This window comes from Lepus europaeus, chromosome 4, assembly GCF_033115175.1.
Source record: "Lepus europaeus isolate LE1 chromosome 4, mLepTim1.pri, whole genome shotgun sequence".
Lineage (NCBI taxonomy): Eukaryota > Metazoa > Chordata > Mammalia > Lagomorpha > Leporidae > Lepus > Lepus europaeus.
In genome coordinates this window covers 143,313,773-143,334,384 of record NC_084830.1, presented here as the reverse complement: position 1 = coordinate 143,334,384, position 20,612 = coordinate 143,313,773, and the positions used below count along the sequence as shown (strand labels likewise).

The following is a 20,612-nucleotide window of genomic DNA, read 5'->3' as shown; positions in this document are numbered from 1 at the left end:
TGTCTCTTCCAAGCTTGTCCGCTCCTTCCTTGGCATTCTTCTCTGAGAGTACATTTTGTTTGCTTCTCACCCTGAATCTTGAAGCTTATAGCAGAGAATTAAAGTTTAAGGAGGACACTGGTTTGGTGTGTTACCAATGTTTATGGAGATCTACTTTTATTAAGAATGCAGGCCAAGGGCAGGTGCTGTGGAGCACTGGGATAAACTGTCACTTGGGATGCCTGTATCTCTTGTCAGAGTACCTGGGTTCAGTACCCTGCTCTGGCTTCTGGCTCCAGCTTCTTGCTAATGTGCAGCAGGTGATGGCCCAAGAACTTGGGTCCCTGCCACCCACATTGGAGACCCAGATGGAGGTCCTGGCCCAGCCATGGCTGTTGTGGGCATTTGGGAAGTGAGACAGTGAATGGAAGTATCATTCTCTTTCTCTCCCTGCCTTTCAAACAAACAAACAAACAAACAAACAATAAGTATAAGCCCAATGACGTATGATTGAAAAAAAAAAAAGGATGCAGACCATTGCCAATGGATTTAGAATCCACAGTATTGCCTGGACTGTGGGATCCACTGTCTGGCTCCCTACTGCTCCCACAGAATTTTTCCCAAATATTTTTGTGCTTCTTCAGGCTGGCTTTGACCTCGCAGGGGGATTCTGCTGCCTGTTTACAGAGAAGGTGAAGTCATCAGTATGATCACCCTCAGTGTTTCTCTGTGGTCATCACTAGTGCTGTTTGCCCAACAGCTCTGGTTTCTTCTCCTTTCAGACCTGTGACAGGATTACACTTCCTGGGCCTTCTTTGACCAGGTGGAAGGCAGGGCTAATTTTCACAGGGAGTTTTAATAAGCAGCATCAGGTGAAAACATGCTATTGCTGGGGTGAGACTCTCCAGAACTGAGTTTCCTTCTGGCATGGAGGAACCATTTGAATTGGTGGTTGTATACCAGTTTCTGTTTTTGAGTAAATGCCATTCCAAGATGGACATAAGATGGGCAGTGAAGAGCGCTTCTTTTATGAAAAGCCACTGCCACTTGGATTTTGGTTGTCATCCCAGCATGACTTAGCCGATCTTGAGTGACAGCCTGGCCCTTTACCCAGGAAATTTGCTGCAGCAATCCTGTCCCATTTTGTCTTCCAGCCTTTTCTCAGCGGAAGAACTCTCTTTCCATCTATCCTGATCTTCACAGGCACCCTTGATTACAGTCCTTAAATGACTTCCTTTTGTTTGTTTTTAAAAAAGGTAAAATCCTTCAGCAAGGCCTGCAAGGCTCTGCATGGGCTAGTCCCTTTCTGTAGGCTCATCCCACATCCTGCTCCTCTGCATGCGCTCTCACGTGGTGGCATTCTCCTTTCAGTTGCTAATTCTTCTCACCACAGGGCCTTTGAACATGCTTGGAATGTGTGCCCTCTGCCAGAAATGCCCTCCCTACGTTTGGTAACTTTCCTCATTCTTTAGCTCTCAGGGAAAGCATGAGTTCCTTGGAGAGCCTTTACTGACCTCCCTGCTTAGGTCACATCTACTTTGAGAAGTTGCACAATTTCATGTTTGTCTACCCCATAGCATTTGCTATAATTGCAGAATTATAAGTTACTTGTGTGACATTTTGATTTCTGTCTGCCATCCCCACGATGGCTGAGATCATGTCATTTTCATTCACTTCAATGTCCTCAGTGATTGGCCAAGTATACCAAGTATACTTTGTAGTCACTCAGAAGAACCTTGTTGAATGCATAAATAAAGATATATAGCTGTGCTGTCCAATTTGGTGACTCTTGGCTCTACATGGCTATTGAATTGTCAGTTAATTACTTTTTTTTAGTTAATTACTTTATAAATTCAGTTGCATAATCACACTGGCCACATAGCAAGGGCTAATTAGCCACATGAGGCTCATGCCTACCATACCTGACAGTAGAAAACAGAATGTTTGCATCAAGCTCTGTTGGTGTGCTGGCAGGGGCCTATGCATGGCCTGTAATGCCCTCTAGGATCAGGTTCTTGGTAAGCAATCTTTTAAACTTGTTTCTTTCCTCACAGTGACACAGGCCCAGGGAAATGCTCATCCCCCACTGACTATGTTCCCTGACATACCCTCTTCCTCATGGGCTATGGCTTGTACCCTTCACCTCTCTCTGTCTACATTGCCAATCCATCTGGCTCTCATCCACTAAATCCTACTATCAGCATTTCTGCTGGGGAAAACTTTTGCCAGGGTCTGAAACAGAGCTGACCAGAGCCTCGTTGGGCCCCGTTTTCTCTCCTGTATGTCCTGCTCAGAAAGGATTGAAACCTTTGTTAATACTCTCTCCACTGCTGCTCAAGGGCAGGGTCTGGCTCTTGGTCTTCTCAGTATCTTCACCCCTGAGCAATGGTGAAGTGGTGAACATCAAGGAATGTTTAATAAATAATCAGTGAATATTTGGTGAAGAGCATGGGTGTATTATTTTCTTAATACAGCAGCATGGAGAGAAGGGAACGATGTCACTGTGGTGGGGCTTGTAAGGGTCCTCTCAACTATCTTCTTGCTTCCTCCCTCTCCATGGTCCTGTATTGGGTCTTCATTGCATGTGAAACCAACTTTCTCAGTCAAGAATAACCCAGGAAGTGTGATAGAGCCAAGAAAGGGCACCTCTAAGGTTCCTGGGCCTGCTAGGCCTGGGAGGACCACAGCTGCTTCCTGAGGAGTATTTGGGAGTGGTGTCTTACAGATGAAAGGAAAGATGGCTGGAGCCATTATCAGAGGCATCCACATCAGAGCACATTCTATGGGTGCTAGAACTAGGGACCTTCTAGGACTTTGGAAGAGGTTGCATCTGTGACTTCTACTTTGCTCAGTGAGTGAAATGCTTATAGGCACGCCCTGTGCAGAAGCTGATGAGGTCACATCATGGGTTGCCTGTTCGTTTCACCCAGGCGACTCATAGCTCTTTGAGGGCAAGACTATGGCTTCCTCTTGGGTTTCCTGTCAGTCTGAATTTGTTGCAGAGCTCATGGTGGTGGCAAAAGCAATTTGTCAGAGGGAACCAATCTCCCTTGTTGGTGATACTGCCATACTATGTGATAATAGATGTGCTTTCTGCTATGGGCGTAATATATTTTGGAAAAAAATGTTCATGTGTTTGGTTTTTGTTTTGTCAGCAGCACACCTTTGCTTAGTTATATCCAAAGAAGCCCCATCTCCTTTTCAAGAGGAGTTAAGGTCTGTATCATGCAAAATAGGACTTTCTCTTTGTCTCACTGTCCTCTGACAATTGAGCCTGAGGGATTGATGCCCACAGTCCTCTTCTGCAGTGAATAGGAGGTACATTTGATCCATGTTAAGACCCACGGAAGTTAGAAAGGAGGAAGAGATGATGTAGGGGAAGGAAGGAAAAGATAATCCCTCTAAGCCCAGAGGTGAAGAGAGGAGAGAGAGAGAGGAAGAGAAGAAAGGAGTATGTCTTGTACTTATCAAGAAGAATAGAGCAGCAAGGATTGCATCTGAGTGTGTACCCTTTGTGGGTACAACCTGTGCCCTACTGAGCTTAAACTTGATTTACAGATTGGCTGTGTTTTCCCAGTTACTGGGACTGGAAGTCCTCTAAGCATTTGTTTATAGTTGATGTAGAGCGAGAAGAGGGCTTTTGAGAAGGATATTTAGGCCCAGTTCCGGGGGAGGGAGGGAGGGAGGGAGGGCGGGGAGAGAAAGAAAGAAATGGAGATGGAGAACACAGCCAGATGTCTCTCACTCAACAGGGCCCTGAAGGAGAAGGCCAAAGACTGTTTATACAGAGGAACTGCAGGCCAGAGCTGGAAGGATTGTTTTCTTCAGTTGTGGGCCACACACAGAGTTGCTTATGCGCTTAGGTGTGACTCAGCATGGGGCAGAGGGTCTTATTCTTGCTTCTCCAGAGGCCAGCTTGGCTTTGGAAGGAACTGTGGCTCCTGAGAGCTAGCCTGGACTCAGGTGGTTAACACAAACATCCTGAAGTGATGTGAGCATTAAGTATAAGCTAGTGCAACATGTACTTTTGTACTTCCTCGGTTAAACTCACAGGCTCATGAGGCCTGCAGAGACATTTGAGGCACACATGTGATTCCACATGATTTTTAAAATAACACTTTGAAGTAGACATTAGTATCCCAGTTTTACAGATGACATAAGTGAGAAACCTTGGGGGTTGAAGGATAAGTGAATTACTTGAGTGGCCTCTAACGAGTAGTTGGACGCAGGATTGACCCTAATGGGCATCCCCTAGCCACATCTCTGACATGCCTCCTGAGCAGCGTGGTCCTCTTAAGACAGAAGTCAGGGAGAACAACCATATCCTCAAACTTTTTTGTCTTCCTGGGAGGAATGTTGGGCTATATGAATGATGTCCTTCCTTGGGGGACATTGCTAGAATTCTTTCAAGAGATAACAGGGGAAAAGAGGACATTCTCAAGATCCTTAAACCCAATTGTAACTTCTACTAGAAATGAGTTTTAGCCAAACTATCAATTAAAAGCAATTTTAAAAACCTTAAAATTTCACATTTTAGGTTTAGTGAACTAGAAAGTTTTATTTTTCTTTACAAGGATATGGGACTGTCTCAGAGGTGAAAGGACTTCCAGAGTCCCAAGGAAAGTCAATACTAGATGACAGTAGTGGTGCTTGTTCCTGGAGCTGCAGGGAGTTTTGTTGTTTATAGAGCCCTTCTTATATCAGTTTGTTTGAAAGTTCACGAAAGCTCGGCTCACAGAGTAGAATCTTCTATGTTCTTGTTGCAGATGCCGAATGAGACCCAGATAGCTTCCCTGACTTGCCCAGTACAACATGAGTAGTAAGTGTATGAATCAGGCTAGAAATCTGATCACCTGGCATCCATTTCAGGGTTCTTTCCCCTTTGCCAGGTGCTCTCCTGTGTGATGGTGGGCACAGTGCCCATCCTCCTATAAAGGAAACTGACATCGTGGCTAAGCCAGCCAAAGAGTGAGACATTAGAGTGCAGCTTGGAAAGAAGCAACATCCAAATGAAAGACATGACCTGGGCACAGTGCCAGCCAAAGTAGCACCCACTTCATTGAGATCCAGGCATTTTGTGGACATGCAGGGTGGTTCTATGAGAACTTCTCAAAGACTGACATGTGAAAACCTAGTTTTCCAGAAGAAATAGTTATGTGCTCAGTAATACTTACGATACCTTTCTTCTAAAGTAGTGATGCATATTAAGGATGCTATAAGATTTTGAAGCAAAGGAATGTGTTGACTGTTTTATTCAAGGTCTCCTAATTTATTTGAACACAAAATGTTTTTTCTTTTCTTTGTAAGGGAACACCTACTACTTATCCATGGAGCTTCCAAGAACAACTAGTTTACTTTAATTGCTGAATTAATGGGTTTATTTGACATGTGCGCACAGCCTTAGGAGTTTTTTTAAGGTATATATTCCAGACTCAAGACTCATGATATCTCTCTGTCTCTGTGTCTCATTTGTAAATAGCAAGATATTTGTATCCTTTCCAAGGACTAACCATGCTTGACCCTGCTTAGCTTCCGAGATCAGATGAGATTGGGTACGTTTAGAGTGGTATGGCCATCGACAAGGCAATGTGTTTGTAAATAGGCCATAGTGGTAGGCATTTCATTAGGCAAATACTCAGGATTATGTTGTGTTCATCTAAGCATGCTAAAGTTCATAAATTAAAAATGGAAGTTCATTAAAATACTAACAGGCCTTTTTTATATTAGGTATTTTCACTGGTAATTCATGGTGGAATAAGTTGTCAAGGAAGGCCAGGAGTCTGTTGTTGCACAATGGCATACATGGTTTGAGAAAATCTGTCCAGTGGATCTCCTTGAAATGAATAAGACTGGCATTTTATGCAGAACATTTATCACCTTCCTACCTATGGATTGTAGTAGACACTTGACGTTCATGATGGGTATTTCCTGAGATTTTAAGACTCTCCTAATTGGCAAAAACCACTAGAACAAATAATTTCCCTCATGAAACCTTTTTATTGTGACCTAAATTGTCATGTTCATGGTGGGCTTCACTTTTTCTTTTCATTCATTACCAGGACCATTTTGTACTTGGTAATGAACAATAAGAGGGAACGTGTAGTAAGGGATCATATAGCTATGGAAGGCGAGACTTTTAGACTGAGTGTGCCATAAATGGCAGTGTTGCTAGAGTATTTTATTTTATGTTTCAAGAAAATGGTGAATGCCTCCAATCCTTAGAATGTTGGAATTGTTCATGAATAGCCAAAACTGGCTATCAATCTGTGAATGCCAAGATCTCCTGTGCTCTGGGTTTCCAAGCTGTTTTTACCTTTACCCTCTATTAGGAGGCAGGAGAATTCTGTGGCTTGGAGAAGAAAGGGAATATTTGTAGTTTTGGAAGCTCCAGCTCTTTTTTTAGTATTTCAACATTGCTATTACCCAGCTGGTTTGCGTTTGTTTGATATCACAGCAATTTCAGGACATGGTTGCTGTGCTTTGGTGAAAAGTCTCAGTAAGCTCTTGGTTTAGGCTAAAAAATGAGTTTCCCTGAGCTAAGAAGATAGGATTACACTTGAAACTGTATCCTGACTTCCACAAATTACCCATCCCCAACTCTGTGCTTTCTAATATTAATCTCTAAGGCCACCTTTCCCATGGTTCATCACTTTTACCTTTGGGACTCTAAAAGCTGTTTTTCTTAGGATATATTATTATTATTAAAGTAAAAGGACAGGAAGTTTTTTTTTTTTCCATCAAATTTGGAAGGTCTCCTGAGATCAGTGACAGTGATATATATGGTTTGTTGAAGGCTAGTTTATCCCACACCAATTAAGATAATCTGGGAAGAGGAGAAATGCCCAGAGTTCAGCCCAAGGGCATTTAAAATACCAGTCAGTTTGGACCATAAGAAAATATGAAAAATAGGTGAAAAACATAAGACTCCTCAAAAACTGATTGGCTGCCTTGCTTATGTGAAAAGCACATTGATATTTGAACAGATGGGTCTTTGGAGCTCTTCAGTTTGCATTAGTATGAATCATGTTGGGTAACAAAAGAGAATCCAGAGTACAGTCAAAATGGAAATATAATAGACTTTGGCTCCTCTGGACTTCATTTTGACCAACTACTGTGGATGTGAGGGCTTCTGAGTGAAAATGGCTATTAAAGATACCTTGAAGTGTATCAAGGAAGTGGATCCAGCTTGCTCTTGGCAAAATCTACTTGAACTTCTTAGTAAGAGCTTTCATACCCTATTGGACTGAAATTCCTCTAAGCCTCCCAGAACCATGGATTCCACAGACCTTCTATACTAAAATATTTTCAACACAATTAGTTCCCAGGCACACAGAAGAAACTCAATAAATGATATTGAAAGGCCCTAGTGACATGTTTCTCATGTAAGACTTAGGAAATGGCTACTAACTAATGGGAGCCGTCACTGTAATGTCTCTGCCATTGGTTTAGAAGCTGAAATTCTCTTCTGTTGGTCCAGGTTCAAGATCTGCTCATGGACTGATGATCGTGATTTCTCTCTTTCTCCTGGTGGGCTGGGGCTTGAGGTCATAGGAGCTGGTGAGAAAGACTCTGAACAGCTCTGCAAGGGAGGCATTTCCCCAACTAAAGGGAACTCAGTGTCCTCATAGTCACCTTGTGGGTGCATAAAATACACATGAACACAAAGCTACACCAGCAGCCCTGTACAGAAAGGCAGGATGGCCAGCAGGGATAGGGAAGCTTACCTTCTTGACTTCATATTTAATGGCGAGTTTGATCCGGCTCAGACTGGGACGGTGGTGGTCGGGCCAGACTTGAAAGTTCACATCACCATTTAAAATTGCTTCCACCTCTTCTGTGTCTCGGCACAGGTCCAGCACACCCACCACAAAATCCTTGCACTGCATAGATAACTTCCTGTAATCGTTCTAACAGAATAAAGAGAAATCAGGGGTGTGGCACAGTGAGCCCCATAGATTGGCTTGTCCAGTACAGCAGTGTTGATCAGCAACTGTTCACCAAGTGTGAGCTTATGGAGCACCCTGGAACAAAGGGGATGCTAGATCCAGAAGCAGGATAGTTTCTTCTAACGTACAACCTAGAGGACACCTTCCCTAAGTCAGCACTTGTCAAAGTGTGGTCCAGAGGCCACCTGTGTCACATTTGTTGCAGATTGTCAGGCCCCACCCCAGACTTACTGAGTCAGAATTTCTGATGACAGATCCAAGAATCTATCTTTTAACCTTGCTCTGTAAGTGATTTGAGTGCCAGGCACACTGTACACTGTGCTCTTTCATGACAGCAGCTTTCTGTGTCCAATTCTGAGCCAATACTGGGAGAAGAGTAATTAGGACATGAACTGAACTGAGGATGGCAGAAATAACACTCCCCTCCCTTAGCACTAGCCTACAGTGGTGATGGCTCCCTATAGGAAGCTTGCTGGAGATATATGGCTGCTGTGCTAACACTGGGGATGAAATGTACATGTTATGGGCTAACAGCCTGTCTGTAAATTATGCATTTTAAAATCAAAGTAATTTAAATCTATCAGGATTTTTCTTACTGCATATCCATTTGTATGGCAAATCATGGCTCCTTAAATTACCTGCCTGTTGAATAAACATTTTCAGGTCTTGACATTTTTTTTTTTTTTTGTCATTGCTTCATTGGTTTTTAATGAGTTGCTCCTGGTTTTCCTTCCTCCTTCCCCTGGGTACACCTGTCTGAGTATCTTTGAGATTCTGACTTCTGTTCCTAGTGACTTCACGACTTCTCTCTTCCCTAGCCAGGCTGCTTAGATTCCAGGTAATGATCCGAACTACTGAACGTCTTATGTCACTCTAATCCCACTACTCCACATAATGTTTTCCCCTGGAGGACTCCTTGTTGGTTTTTCAGTTGAAATGAGTCTATTCAGAAGCTACACAAGAGTCAAATGTCACTTTCGATGTTAATGATTGTCTACAACCCTCAGACTGTAAATAGTGGTTGGCAAACAAGAGTGTAGTTTTGCTTTTCCAGAACCTGGATTCCTCAGTGAGTAAGGGGGAGCCTGGCGAGCTGCAGGAGCTTAGCCATTTTTCTGAGTTAATGATTTTTGTCTCCTTCCAGGGCTGCTGCATCAAAGTGTCACTTTGTGTTAGAGAAAGAAGTAAGTAAGTGATGGCTGAAAGAAGGAGAGGATCAAGAAAATGTTTTCGGGTGAAAATGGCTGTCCTTCATTTTGATATAGAATTTAGGCAGAAGAAGGATAGAAAATTAGATAGAAAAATGGCCACTCAGCTAAGGCACATTGTCTTGGAGAAAAATTAGGTAAAAACACTTGAAGTGTTTTAGATTTTGGCACCAAACACAGAGCTGGGGAGCGACATGAAGAGATGTTCTGTGTGCTTCTCCATCCATAACATTCACACATCTATCTATCCACTCATTTGTTGAGGATATGTTATGTACCAAGCAATGAAAAATAAATTCTGAACAAGGCAAATGTGGTCTGTGGGTGATGTGTGAGTTGAGGTGGCTGAGAACCCACCCTTAGGCCTGTGTAAAAGAAATGCTAAAGAAAGCTTGCTTAGACCTTGTCCTGGCTAAGATATCCTGCATCACCCTTATGAGCCAGAGGTGGGAGGCTTAAGTTACACCAGGATCAGCAAAATAGACAAGGTGAGTTTCCTCGCCACATGATCCCTTTCAACCCCGGCAGTCGCTCTGCTACAGCTCAGGTTCCTTGAGTCTCTGATCCCCACCCTGGCAACTTTATCATCCATTTCTTGAGAACAAGAAGTTTCCCTGAATGTTATTGCCTGTTCTTGGTAAGAAGGACACTATTGGTTTGATCAGAACTCATCTCCTGATGGGAACTTCTCTTTGGAGTCGCATACATGGATGGCTATAGGAAAGGAAGTAGAAAGGACTTCACCTAGGCCTTGGCCCAAAGTTCTCCCTGCCAGAAACAAGTCCAACTGTGCTGCCCAGAGCCTCTATGAATACCTAGGTTCAGCCCAGTTCAGAAAACAGAAATGTTCCACTTCATTGTAGAATGCCACTTCCTTGGACTCTTTTAGCCAGGCTGCCATCAAAAGGGGATGCACTAGCACAGCCAAAGCAGGTATATTGCTTTCTGCTTTCTGCATTAGACACTCAGACTGGAAGATGACTTCACTTCTTGTATGTACCTCTGAAATCCCAACTCAAGCACTCCTTTGATTCCAACAGGCGTACAAACTATTGACCGTATTTCCTTTTCACTGATTTTCACTCTCTTAGGTCACTGCCTTACATTTTGATGGTTTTTATTTTACAGTCAATCATTATAAATCTTGACTGTGTATATCATCACCTCTCTTGAGCTCCTCTTATTTCATTGTCCTCATTGGATAAAAGCCTGATCTTGGTTGACTCTAACTTTCCACTACTCTGATCCTGCCTCTGCACTGTAAGTGTGGCTGAGAACACACAGCTGTAAACTAACTCCAACCTCAGGTGGTCTTCAGTGTTTAGGGCAACTTACTCTCCTCCTGTCCTAAACAAGCATTTTGTACTTTATGCCCTACCTTCTGACATCTCCCTCACTCCCAACTCTCAGATGATACCTTGTTTCCTGTTTCCTTAAGAAAAGAGAAGTCATCAGAAGAGAAATAACACATGCTCACACCATCACATATATCCTTCTACATACATGTGTACTCACATACTCTGTGTTCCCTCTTATTGTGGGCAAACAACCCTGCTTCTCTCCAAGGTCAGTTCCTCTGCGTGTGTGTTGAAATCAACCTCTTATACCTACTCAAGGGCAGGGTTCCTGCAGTCTTCCATTCTGTCTTCTGCTTTGTCAGTTTCTCCTTGTCCCTACTGGTTCAGCTTATAAAAATGCTGTTATTTCTCTTGTTTTTTTTTTTTTTTTTTGACAGGCAGAGTTAGACAGTGAGAGAGAGACAGAGAGAAAGGTCTTCCTTCCATTGATTCACTCACTCCCCTAGTGGCCGCTACGGCAGGCACTGTGCTGATCTGAAGCCAGGAGCCAGGTGCTTCCTCCCAGTCTCCTGTGTGGGTGCAGGGACCCAAGCACTTGGGCCATCCTCCACTGCCCTCCTGAGCCATAGTAGAGAGCTGGACTGGAAGAGGAGAAACCAGGACTAGTACCTGGTGCCCCAACCGGGACTAGAATCCCAGGGTGCCAGCGCTGCAGGTGGAGGATTAGCCAAGTGAGCCACGACACCAGCCATTTCTCTTGTCTTAAAAGTAATGTCTATTGACCCTACTTCCTCCTCCAATTATACTCTGATTTTCTGTTTTATAGGAAAACTTCTCAATCGAGTTGTCTACACTCATTGTCTCCAGTTGCCTTCTGTGCACTCTTTTTATTGTCCCGTTCAATAAGGGACACCCATGGACTCTACTGTGATGGCTCTTGTTAGGGTCACAAATGACTTTTCATGTTGCTAAATTCTACGGTTGTCTCTCAGTCCTCATTTTACATGACCTATCAAGTGCTTTGGCATAGTTGATCACTTCTTCCTCCTTGATACATATTCTTTCCTTGCTTTCCAGCATAAAATACCCTTTGGTGATTTTTCTTCCTGAATAACCTGTTTTGCAGTTTTTATTGATTCATTCCCATTTCTTTTATTTCTTAATTTTGGAATACCCCAAAGATGTGTCTATTCCTTGGAGTGCTACTATTTGTCTTCATGATCTTATTTTCTGTCCTGTCTTTCAATATCTCCCATATGCTGATGAACCCAAAATTTATATTCTTAATCCAACCTTTGCCCTTGAATTCAAGACTCACTTGTATATCCAGTTGCCAACCTGTATCTATACTTAAATGTCTAATAGAGTTTCAGTTTTCACCCAGCCAGCTCTGGATCTAGTTTTTTTCCACATAAATTAGTCTTCTCTTTCAGTTGCAGTACTCACTAAATCCCAGATTTATCTTTGGTTTTTATCTTATTTCAAAACCCACAAATAATTTGGTAGCAAATCCTGCAATCTGTACCTATGAACATATTCACACTCTGATCTCTTTTTCACCAATTACTTTATTTCAACCTGCATCCAAACCGTCATCCTAGCTGACTATTGTCTATTATAGTCTGTTCTCAGAGATATACTTCGCAGAAGAGGTCAGATCATTGTGTCACTCTGCTCAAAACCTCCAGTGGCTCCCCTATCTGAAGTAAAAGTGCTGTCCTAAGTCTCCAGCCATCCCATTCTCTTTCTCATTTTGTTCCTCCCTCCTCATTCAGTCTGCTCTGGCCACTGTGGCGCCCCTGCTTGGACTAGATCTTTGCACTGGCTGCTCTGTTTGCTTGGAATGCTGTTTCTTTGGATGTGTGCGTGAACACCTTCTTACCTCCTTTAGGTCTTTGCTCAAATGTCACTCAATTTAGCCTTCCTAATCATCCTTCCCTACCTTTTGTTTTGCTCATAGTACTATGATCATCTGATATACTACATGTTTAACCAATTGATTATATTTATGCCCATGTCCCCAAGTAGAATGTAAGCTTGTTGAAGGCAGGATGATTTTTCTTTTTTACTCAAAGATGTCTATCCTAAGGTCTTGGAACATTTCCTGAATAGGGACATTCCTAAAACATGACATGAATTCAATAGATGGTTGTTGAATGAATCAGAGCAGTGAACTTGCCTAATATGGCTACTGAATGGCAGAGCCAAGATTCAAAACAGATTGGTCTGACATGTCTCCTACTTAGCAAATGCTACAAACTAGAGGCCCAATTGGAGCAGACTCTCAACTAATGTCAGGGAGGATAAGGGGTAGCTAGGCATATGGATGTTTGAATCCCCCCAAAATTGCACAGATAGGTGAGCACACAGGTTTTGAAGTGTGATGGACCTGAGGTGTAAGCGCCTATTGCCAGTAAAACTGGCAAACTGTGCAAATCTGCACTCTTCTGTATCTCAGTTTTCCATCTGTACTAATATATGGGGGTCTTCAAACAGTTTATGTTATGAAAAAAAAGGTATGCATGATTTCAAAATTTTTTTGCACCCAAATAAATTTACCTTTTAATTCTATTTTCCCATATATGGGAAATAATCGTGTGTACGTGATTTATTTTCTCATTGTCTTAACAGTAAGCTCCAAAGGGCAATTTATCATTTTTTCTGTTAGGGTTTTGCTTTTGGTGTCATGACTAAGAAATTTTTCTTTAATACAAGGTTATAAGTGTGTTCTATGTTTCTCTATAGTTTTATAGTTTAGATTTTCTATTTCTGTCTGTGACCCATTTTGTATAATTTTGGGTATAAGCTCACTTTTTTTTTTTAAAGATTTATTTATTTAATTGACAGGGAGAGAGAGAGAGAGAGGGAGAGACAGAGAGAAAGGCCTTCCATCTGCTGGTTCACGTCCCAAATGGCACAACAGGTGGAGCTGGGCCAAATCAAAGCCAGGAGCCAGGAACTTCTTCCAGGTCTGCCACAAGGGTTCCTGGGCCCAAACACTTGGGCCATCTTCCACTGCTTTCCCAGGCCACAGAAGAAAGCTAGATAGGAAGAGGGATAGCCGGAACACAAACCATTGCCTATATGGGATGCCAGCATTGCAGACAGTGGCTTAGCCTACTGTGCCACATCACCAGCCCCAAGCTGACTTTTTATAATGTGTGAAGAACCTTTAAATTGCACATGAATGTTCATTTGTTCCTGCCTTGTTTGTGGAAAAGACTGCTTTGTCACATTGTTATTGTACAATTGTTAAAAAAATATTGACCATATATATATTTCTGTGCTCTTTGTGAGGGCACTTCAAAAAACTCACGGAAAGTGGAATTAAAATATGTGTTCATTTTGGTGCAAAGCTTTTGAAATCTGTTCATAGTTTTTCATGTTATGTATTTCCCATGAACTTATTGAGGAACCCTCATATTCTTTTTCCTAGATCTTCTTGTATAAGCCTCTTCTTTCACCATTATCCACTGTCTTTGTTTTTGTATTCATTAATACTGTCTTCATTTTGTAGATTCATAATGAGTCTTTTAAATTTTTTAAAAATTTTTTTGAGTCTTTTTTTTAAAGATTTATTTATTTATTTGAAAGGCAGAGTTACAGAGATAGGCATTGACAGTGACAGTGACAGAGAGAGAGAGAGAGAGAGAGACAGACAGACAGACATTTTCCATCTGCTGGTTTACTACCCAAATGGCTGCAGCAGTCCAGAGCTGGGTTGTTCTGAAGCCAGGAGCCAGGAGCTTCTTCCAGGTCTCCCATGTGGGTGCAGTGGCATAAAGACTTGGGCCATCTTCCATTGCTTTCCCAGGCACTTTAGTAGGGAGCTGGATTAGAAGTGGAACAGCTAGGACTCAAGCCAGTGCCCATATGGGATGCTGGCATTGCATGCAACAGTGGCTTTAACCACTACGTGACAATGCCAACTCCCATAAACTAGGTACTTTTGGTCCTCCAACTTTGCACTTCTTGTTCAAATTGTTTTTGGATTTTCTCCTTCTTTCCTTTATCATATAAATTTAGGAATAGTATGTTCATATCTAGTAGAATTCCTGCTGAGATTTTTATTGGAACTGTGCTAAATCTGTTAGGTAGGAAGTTAGAAATGAGCTTATGCGTGTGTGTGACAAAGGCCTAAGCATTTGACATCTACAGTGGTCCAGCATCCGCATCTCAAAGTCATCCTGATAACCTTCCAGGTGGAGCCCAGTCTGCACTTCAAAAGTTCTCGCTGGATTCTGATGATCTTCCAGGGAGTCCTGCCCCTTCTACCTGGCCTGATAAACATCCTTCCTCTAAGGCGAGGTGATGCCAGCTGGGCTCCCCTGTCTGATAACTCAATGGGAAAAACTCAGAAATGAATTTTTCGTATTTACACCCAACAAGTCCTTTGCTCTGGAGGAGAAGAAGGAGAGGGGGAGGGAAAAGACGGGAAGGCAAGACCCATCCCTTTAAAAACCCTAGTCTAAATGTGAACTACACACTCTCTCAGGTTCTGTCTCGAGATGTGCCCATCCGTTCTTACGAATGTCCCTATCCTAATAAACCTTGCTACTGTGCTTTCCCTTGCTCTCTGTCTCACGTCTGAATTCTTTGTTGTGCGAAGACAAGGACCCTTTGCTTCTCTGGTAACATTTCTATACATCAGTTTTGGGAGAAACGATGTATTGATTCTGTTGAGTCCTTTATACCATAAATATGATATGGCTCTCCATTTATTTGAGTGTGTTTAGCTTTTGTCTATTAATATTTAATATTTTCTAAGATTTTATCTCAGTATTTTATTTTTTCAACTATTACTGTTGGAATTTTAAAAATTTTTTTTCTGATTTTTGTATGTTGGCCTTATATTCTGTGACCTTGATAAGCTCACTTATTGGTGCTTTCTAGATTCCTTTAGATTTCCTACATAGACAAGCTTGTTATCTGAAAGTTTGTATTTTTAACCCTGACTGAGTCCCTAGCTGAGATGCATTTATTAAGATGGTGGATAAAATGCTCAGTAACATACTTGGACATTACTTTGAAGATTTTAAAAGTATTATCTTTTAAATATATTGCCATAAAATTTTTGCAAGCTTTCAACACAAAATTTATTGGCTCAGAGCCTTTTAGGTAAATATATTGAGTAGTTTATAGAATATTCACCCTCCATTTATTTCTTATTCCTTGTTCAACACAGATGTTAACAGAAATTCGTTGGTTCTTAACTAGCCCAGAATCTCTTCCTTTTCCTTTTAGCCCATAAACCTCAAAAGTTCATTTATTATTGAGATAAAATTCTGGTCCTAACACAGAAGACAAACGAAAACCATCTAACAAGATATATTGGTACACTGAGCTTTTGCTGCTTAGGTTGTTGTTTTGACAGCATCAATTTCAGGAAATTATTAGTTTGTTTGACTTTGGTTAAAAATCCCAGCTCTCCGATTTTTTTCAAAGCTATTGACAGGCTTAAATCAGGAGAGAGAGAGGAGCTTATTAACGCTGATGGGTCAGAAGTTAAATGAATTTCTCAGATGGGTGCTGTGGAGACACCCACACAATGCAGGATAATTAACACTCATTCCCCAATGGAGACCTTGGAAATTACATTAAAAAAGAGCTCAGGCTTCAAATATGTTCCCCCTCTCCTCTCCCTTCAGGGACCCAGTTATGGTGAAGGAATGTTCATCACAAGCTCCAACTGAAATACAAATGGAGATAATCAGCAGTAGCATGATTGCTGTAAACCTGGGAGGTATTGCTGCTTTTGATATTTAGGCAGAGATTAAGACATGTTTTCACAAATGTAAAAGTTGTAATGAAAGTGTTCTAAACATATTAATACTTCATTAACTGGCCACAACTGTCCTATTGGGCTGATAGTAGTAGTATCTATAAGAGGACTGAGAGTTGACCATTGGAGGTCATTGACTGGAGCAGTTCTGGGAGAGTAGAAGTAACAAGAGAATTAAAAGGGAATGGGAGGCATCAAGGTGGCATGTACCAATGCCATCTCACTAGTCCAAGTGATCAATTTCAGTTCACAATTGATCACACTGATAGGTCTAAGAGTCAAAGGGATCACACAAACAAAACTAGTGTCTGCTAATACTAACTGATAGAATCAAAAAGGGAGAGAATGATCCAACATGGGAAGCGGGAGACACAGTAGACCCATAGAATAGCAGATGTCCGAAATAGCACTCTGGCCTCAGAATCAGCCCTTAAGGCATTCGGATCTGGCTCAAGAGCCCATGAGAGTATTTTAGGCATGGAAAGCCAAGATACTCTGTCAAAAAAACAAAAAACAAAAACAAAAACAAAAAAAAACCAACCAACCAAACAAACAAACAAATAAACTAAATGAAAGATCTCTGGGAGTGAGATCCCAGGGGAAAGAATGGGGCCATCAAAGAAGGAGATACCTTTCTCTGAAGGGAGGAGAGAACTTCCACTTTGACTATGACCCTGTCGGAATAAGATCGAAGTCGGCGAACCCTAAAGGCTTCCATAGTCTTGGAAACTCATATGACTAGAGCCTAGGGAGATTACTGACGCCATAAACAAGTCACTGTGTACTTATGTCTCATGTGGGATCTGTCCTTATTGTGTTGTCCAATGTGAAGTAATGCTATAACTAGTACTGAAACAGTATTTTTTTATTTTGTGTTTCTGTGTGGGTGCAAATCCTTACTTAGTATATACTGAATTGATCTCCTGTATATAAAGATAATTGAAAATGAAAAAAAACCCTTGGTTTTAAATTGGAAATTGCATAGAAAATTAATCAATTTTTCAAAAATATCATGTAGGATCTCTGTCCTTAATGGGCTGTATATTGTGATTTAATGCTACAACTAGTACTCCAACAGTATTTTTCACTTTGTGTTACTATGTGGGGCAAACTGTTGAAATCTTTACTTAATATATACTACTAAACTGATACTAAACTGATCTCCTGTATATAAAGAGAATTGAAAATGAATCTTGATGTGAATGTAAGGGAAGAGGGAGCGGGAAAGGGGAGGGTTGTGGGTGGGAGGGAAGTATGGGGGGTGGGGAAAGCCGTTGTAATCCATAAGCTGTACTTTGGAAATTTATATTCATTAAATAAAAGTTAAAAAAAAGAGAATGGGAGGAGGGACTTTGGAGCTAGTGATGTAGAGAGCTCCTTTGATAAGTTTTATTGTAAAAGAGATCAGAGAAATGGTTAAGTAGCTGATGTTGAGATTGAGCCCCTATGATTTAAAAGCAGGACCCAGCCTCTCATCTTTTTCCCTTAGTCCAAGTTGTCTATGTGTGTCTGTTATCAAAAGGAATTCACTGAATTGAAAAGATTATACAACTGGTCCTAGAAGGTTCTAATTACCAGACTTAAGAAGCTACTTGCTTCTCCAATAGATAAACTCTTATTGGCCAGTATTGTCCATAGGATTTTTTTTTTTTCAAGGGAACTTGCAGGTCTGGGGCCAAAGGTAACTACCACTTGCATGTTACCCCCCAGACCACTGGAGCCACCTGGCTATCATAAATTCCATAAAGAGCACCGCATCACTGAACAATCAGAGGATGGTCACAGGCACCACTGACCAACCTGGAACTTGAACACAAGCTGATTATCATCTCTCAGCTCCAGTGTCAATCTGTAATAACTTTCTGGAGCTGGCATTGTGGTGTAGTGGGTAAAGCTACCACTGCCTATGATGCCAGCACCTCATATGGGTGCTGGCTCAAGTTTCATCTGCTTCCTATCCAGCTGCCTGCTAACATGCCTGGGAAAGCAGTGGGAGATGGCCCAAGTGCTTGGGCCTCTGCACCCATGTGGAAGACCTGGAAGAAGCTTCTGGCTCTTGACTTTTGATCGGCCCAGCTTTGGCTGTGGCCATCTGGGGCATTAACTAGCAGGTAGAAAAGCTTGTCTCTGTAACTCTGCATTTCAAATGAATGAATGAATGAATGAATGAAATACTGATGTAAGAAGGGAGGTAGCTTAAAAAAAAAAAAGAACATTTCTCCTAGCTCCTTGCCTCTCACTTTGCAATAAATGCTTACTTGATGTCATTGATTGGCTTTCTGTATATCAGGAGAGCAGACGCAGATTTGGGGGTTCTATAGCAATACCTCCAACCAGTTTGGAATATTGTCTGGCAACAGTGTTAGAAGTAGTGATAAGAACCCCTTTCTTGCCTACCCCTTTCTTTGTTTTCTTCCCTTCCTCTCTTTCGCCTTGCCTCACTCTCTTTCTCTGTTCCTCTCTCAGAGGAATTGAGGTGTACATGAGGGAGTGATTAGTGACAGCTCATGGAACTTAAGCTGGTATGAAGGGAAGACAGGACTTTGACAGTGACAAAGAAAGTGAAAATATGTAGATCAGTGAGTTAGAGGTCTTGGAGGGAGGCAAAGGATTGACAGAGCTTGGGCATTCAAGGGAGATGGAAACAAAATGGAGCAGTAGGCTTTGATAGTGTGCTTTGTGATGCTTACATCATGCGGACTTTGCATTTATTGATCATGACACGAGCAGGGTTAGGTGGGCTCAGGGTAACTGAAGTGGGGTGGAGGATAAGACCACTGGAAAGGCCAGTCCACAAAACCCAGCCAATCCATGTATATATTGAAGTGTCAAGAATTTAGATGCTATGTATTGTATAAAGATCTGGAAGAGTAGGCTGCACACACAAAGCAAATATCAGGAAATGAAAAGTCTAGTTGCTTAGTTTGATTGTTTACATTGTGTATGTGTGTTGAAATATTGCACTGTACCCCATAAAACTGTCCAAAAGTATTGTATATTAATAAAATTTAAAATAAGATTTAAAATAAGAATTTAAACAGCAGGAACCAAAATGATGGAGAGTGATGCATTGCTGTAGGCTGCAGCAATGAGAGATACTGGTGATATCATCTGATGAACTGTGATTCCAAGAAGGATGTTCTTAAGGAGGGGATTGCCTTCATCCTCTGCAGATGCAATGCTTTCAAGACCAAGGGTGCAAACCCAGTCCAATTGACAAAGCTGCAGAGGAGCTGTATCCTTAGCTGCAGTCGGTCTCTCAGAGTTCAGTGACAGGGAGGGCACTGTGGCTAACACAGGACATCCTGCCCTACTACCGTTCATTCTGCATATTCTCTACTGGGTTGATGGATGAGAAAACTAAATGTTAAGATGTAACACACATGGATGAATTCTTAATTATAACTGGAATCACTTGAAATAATTAATGGCTGTGAAATGCTGAGTAAGTACCTGAACCTGATGCTCCTAACTGCAGATGAAAATTGAAAAGCTTCATTCCATGTTCTAGCTTTTGCGCATGCCATTAATTGTTTCTTTGACTTTCACCATATCAGTTAAGTCCATGATATAAAGGATCATCAAGGCAAATATCCTTCAACATTTAGTCTCCAATTAGGAATGTAGATTCAAGGAAGATGTTTCAAGTTTAATCCATGGGATAGTGATTGTTTCCTGCCTAAGCTTTCTCAGGGATGTTTAGACAGCTCTGTGCTTCTCAGAGTCCAGGGTTTTGCCCTGGTGGGTGGTGAGGTAGCTGTGGCTCCTTGTCCAAGTGACGCCCACAGAAATCTTGCTTCCCAAGTCTGCCACTGACTACCCATTGTTGACCTGAGTTCATTTACTTGCTCTTTGCAGGAGGCCTTTCTTTATTCATCCCATATGTGTTCCCTGCATTTTCCAAAGGGGTCTCTGTGTTTCAGGATTTGAGAAAAATGATTGTGTGTGTGTCATTGGTGAGTTTTTTACCACATGCCTGTTGGGCACCTGCCTGAGAAGGGTGACTGGATGATCAATGCCTGGGTTCAAATCTCAACTCTTGTGCGTATTTTGAGTGTATAATTTAATCTTGCTGTATGTTCCAGTTCAATTTATGTAATGAGGATGGTAATTTCATCTACATTTTGAGTTGTTGCAAAGAGAAAACTGAAAAAGATAATCCACATAGGTTGGTTAACACAATAGTTAACAGGTATTTGACAATATTATGATGACATTGGGTTTGTAGATTAGCAGAGAACATGGGCATGATGATTAGCTGTTCGGGATTGATCTTCAAACAGGAGACACATCTAACAGAGTGGTGAGAGAAGATTAACAGCTGTGGATTCAGTTCCGCAGCTTCTCTGTGTGGGGTTCTCAGGTAGAAGGTATACACAGCAGGACAGGAGCCTGGGGC

At 41.7% G+C, this 20,612-nt stretch overlaps 1 protein-coding gene across 1 annotated transcript in view; it reads right to left on the bottom strand.

The window, feature by feature from the left end:
• The window catches only part of TRPC7 (transient receptor potential cation channel subfamily C member 7), a 173,053-nt gene that overhangs the window by 72,664 nt on the left and 79,777 nt on the right, over positions 1-20,612 (bottom strand). The window contains exon 3 of the mRNA XM_062189952.1: positions 7,704-7,886. Within this exon, the coding sequence (XP_062045936.1) occupies positions 7,704-7,886 (183 nt within the window). The remainder of the gene's footprint in view (positions 1-7,703; positions 7,887-20,612) is intronic.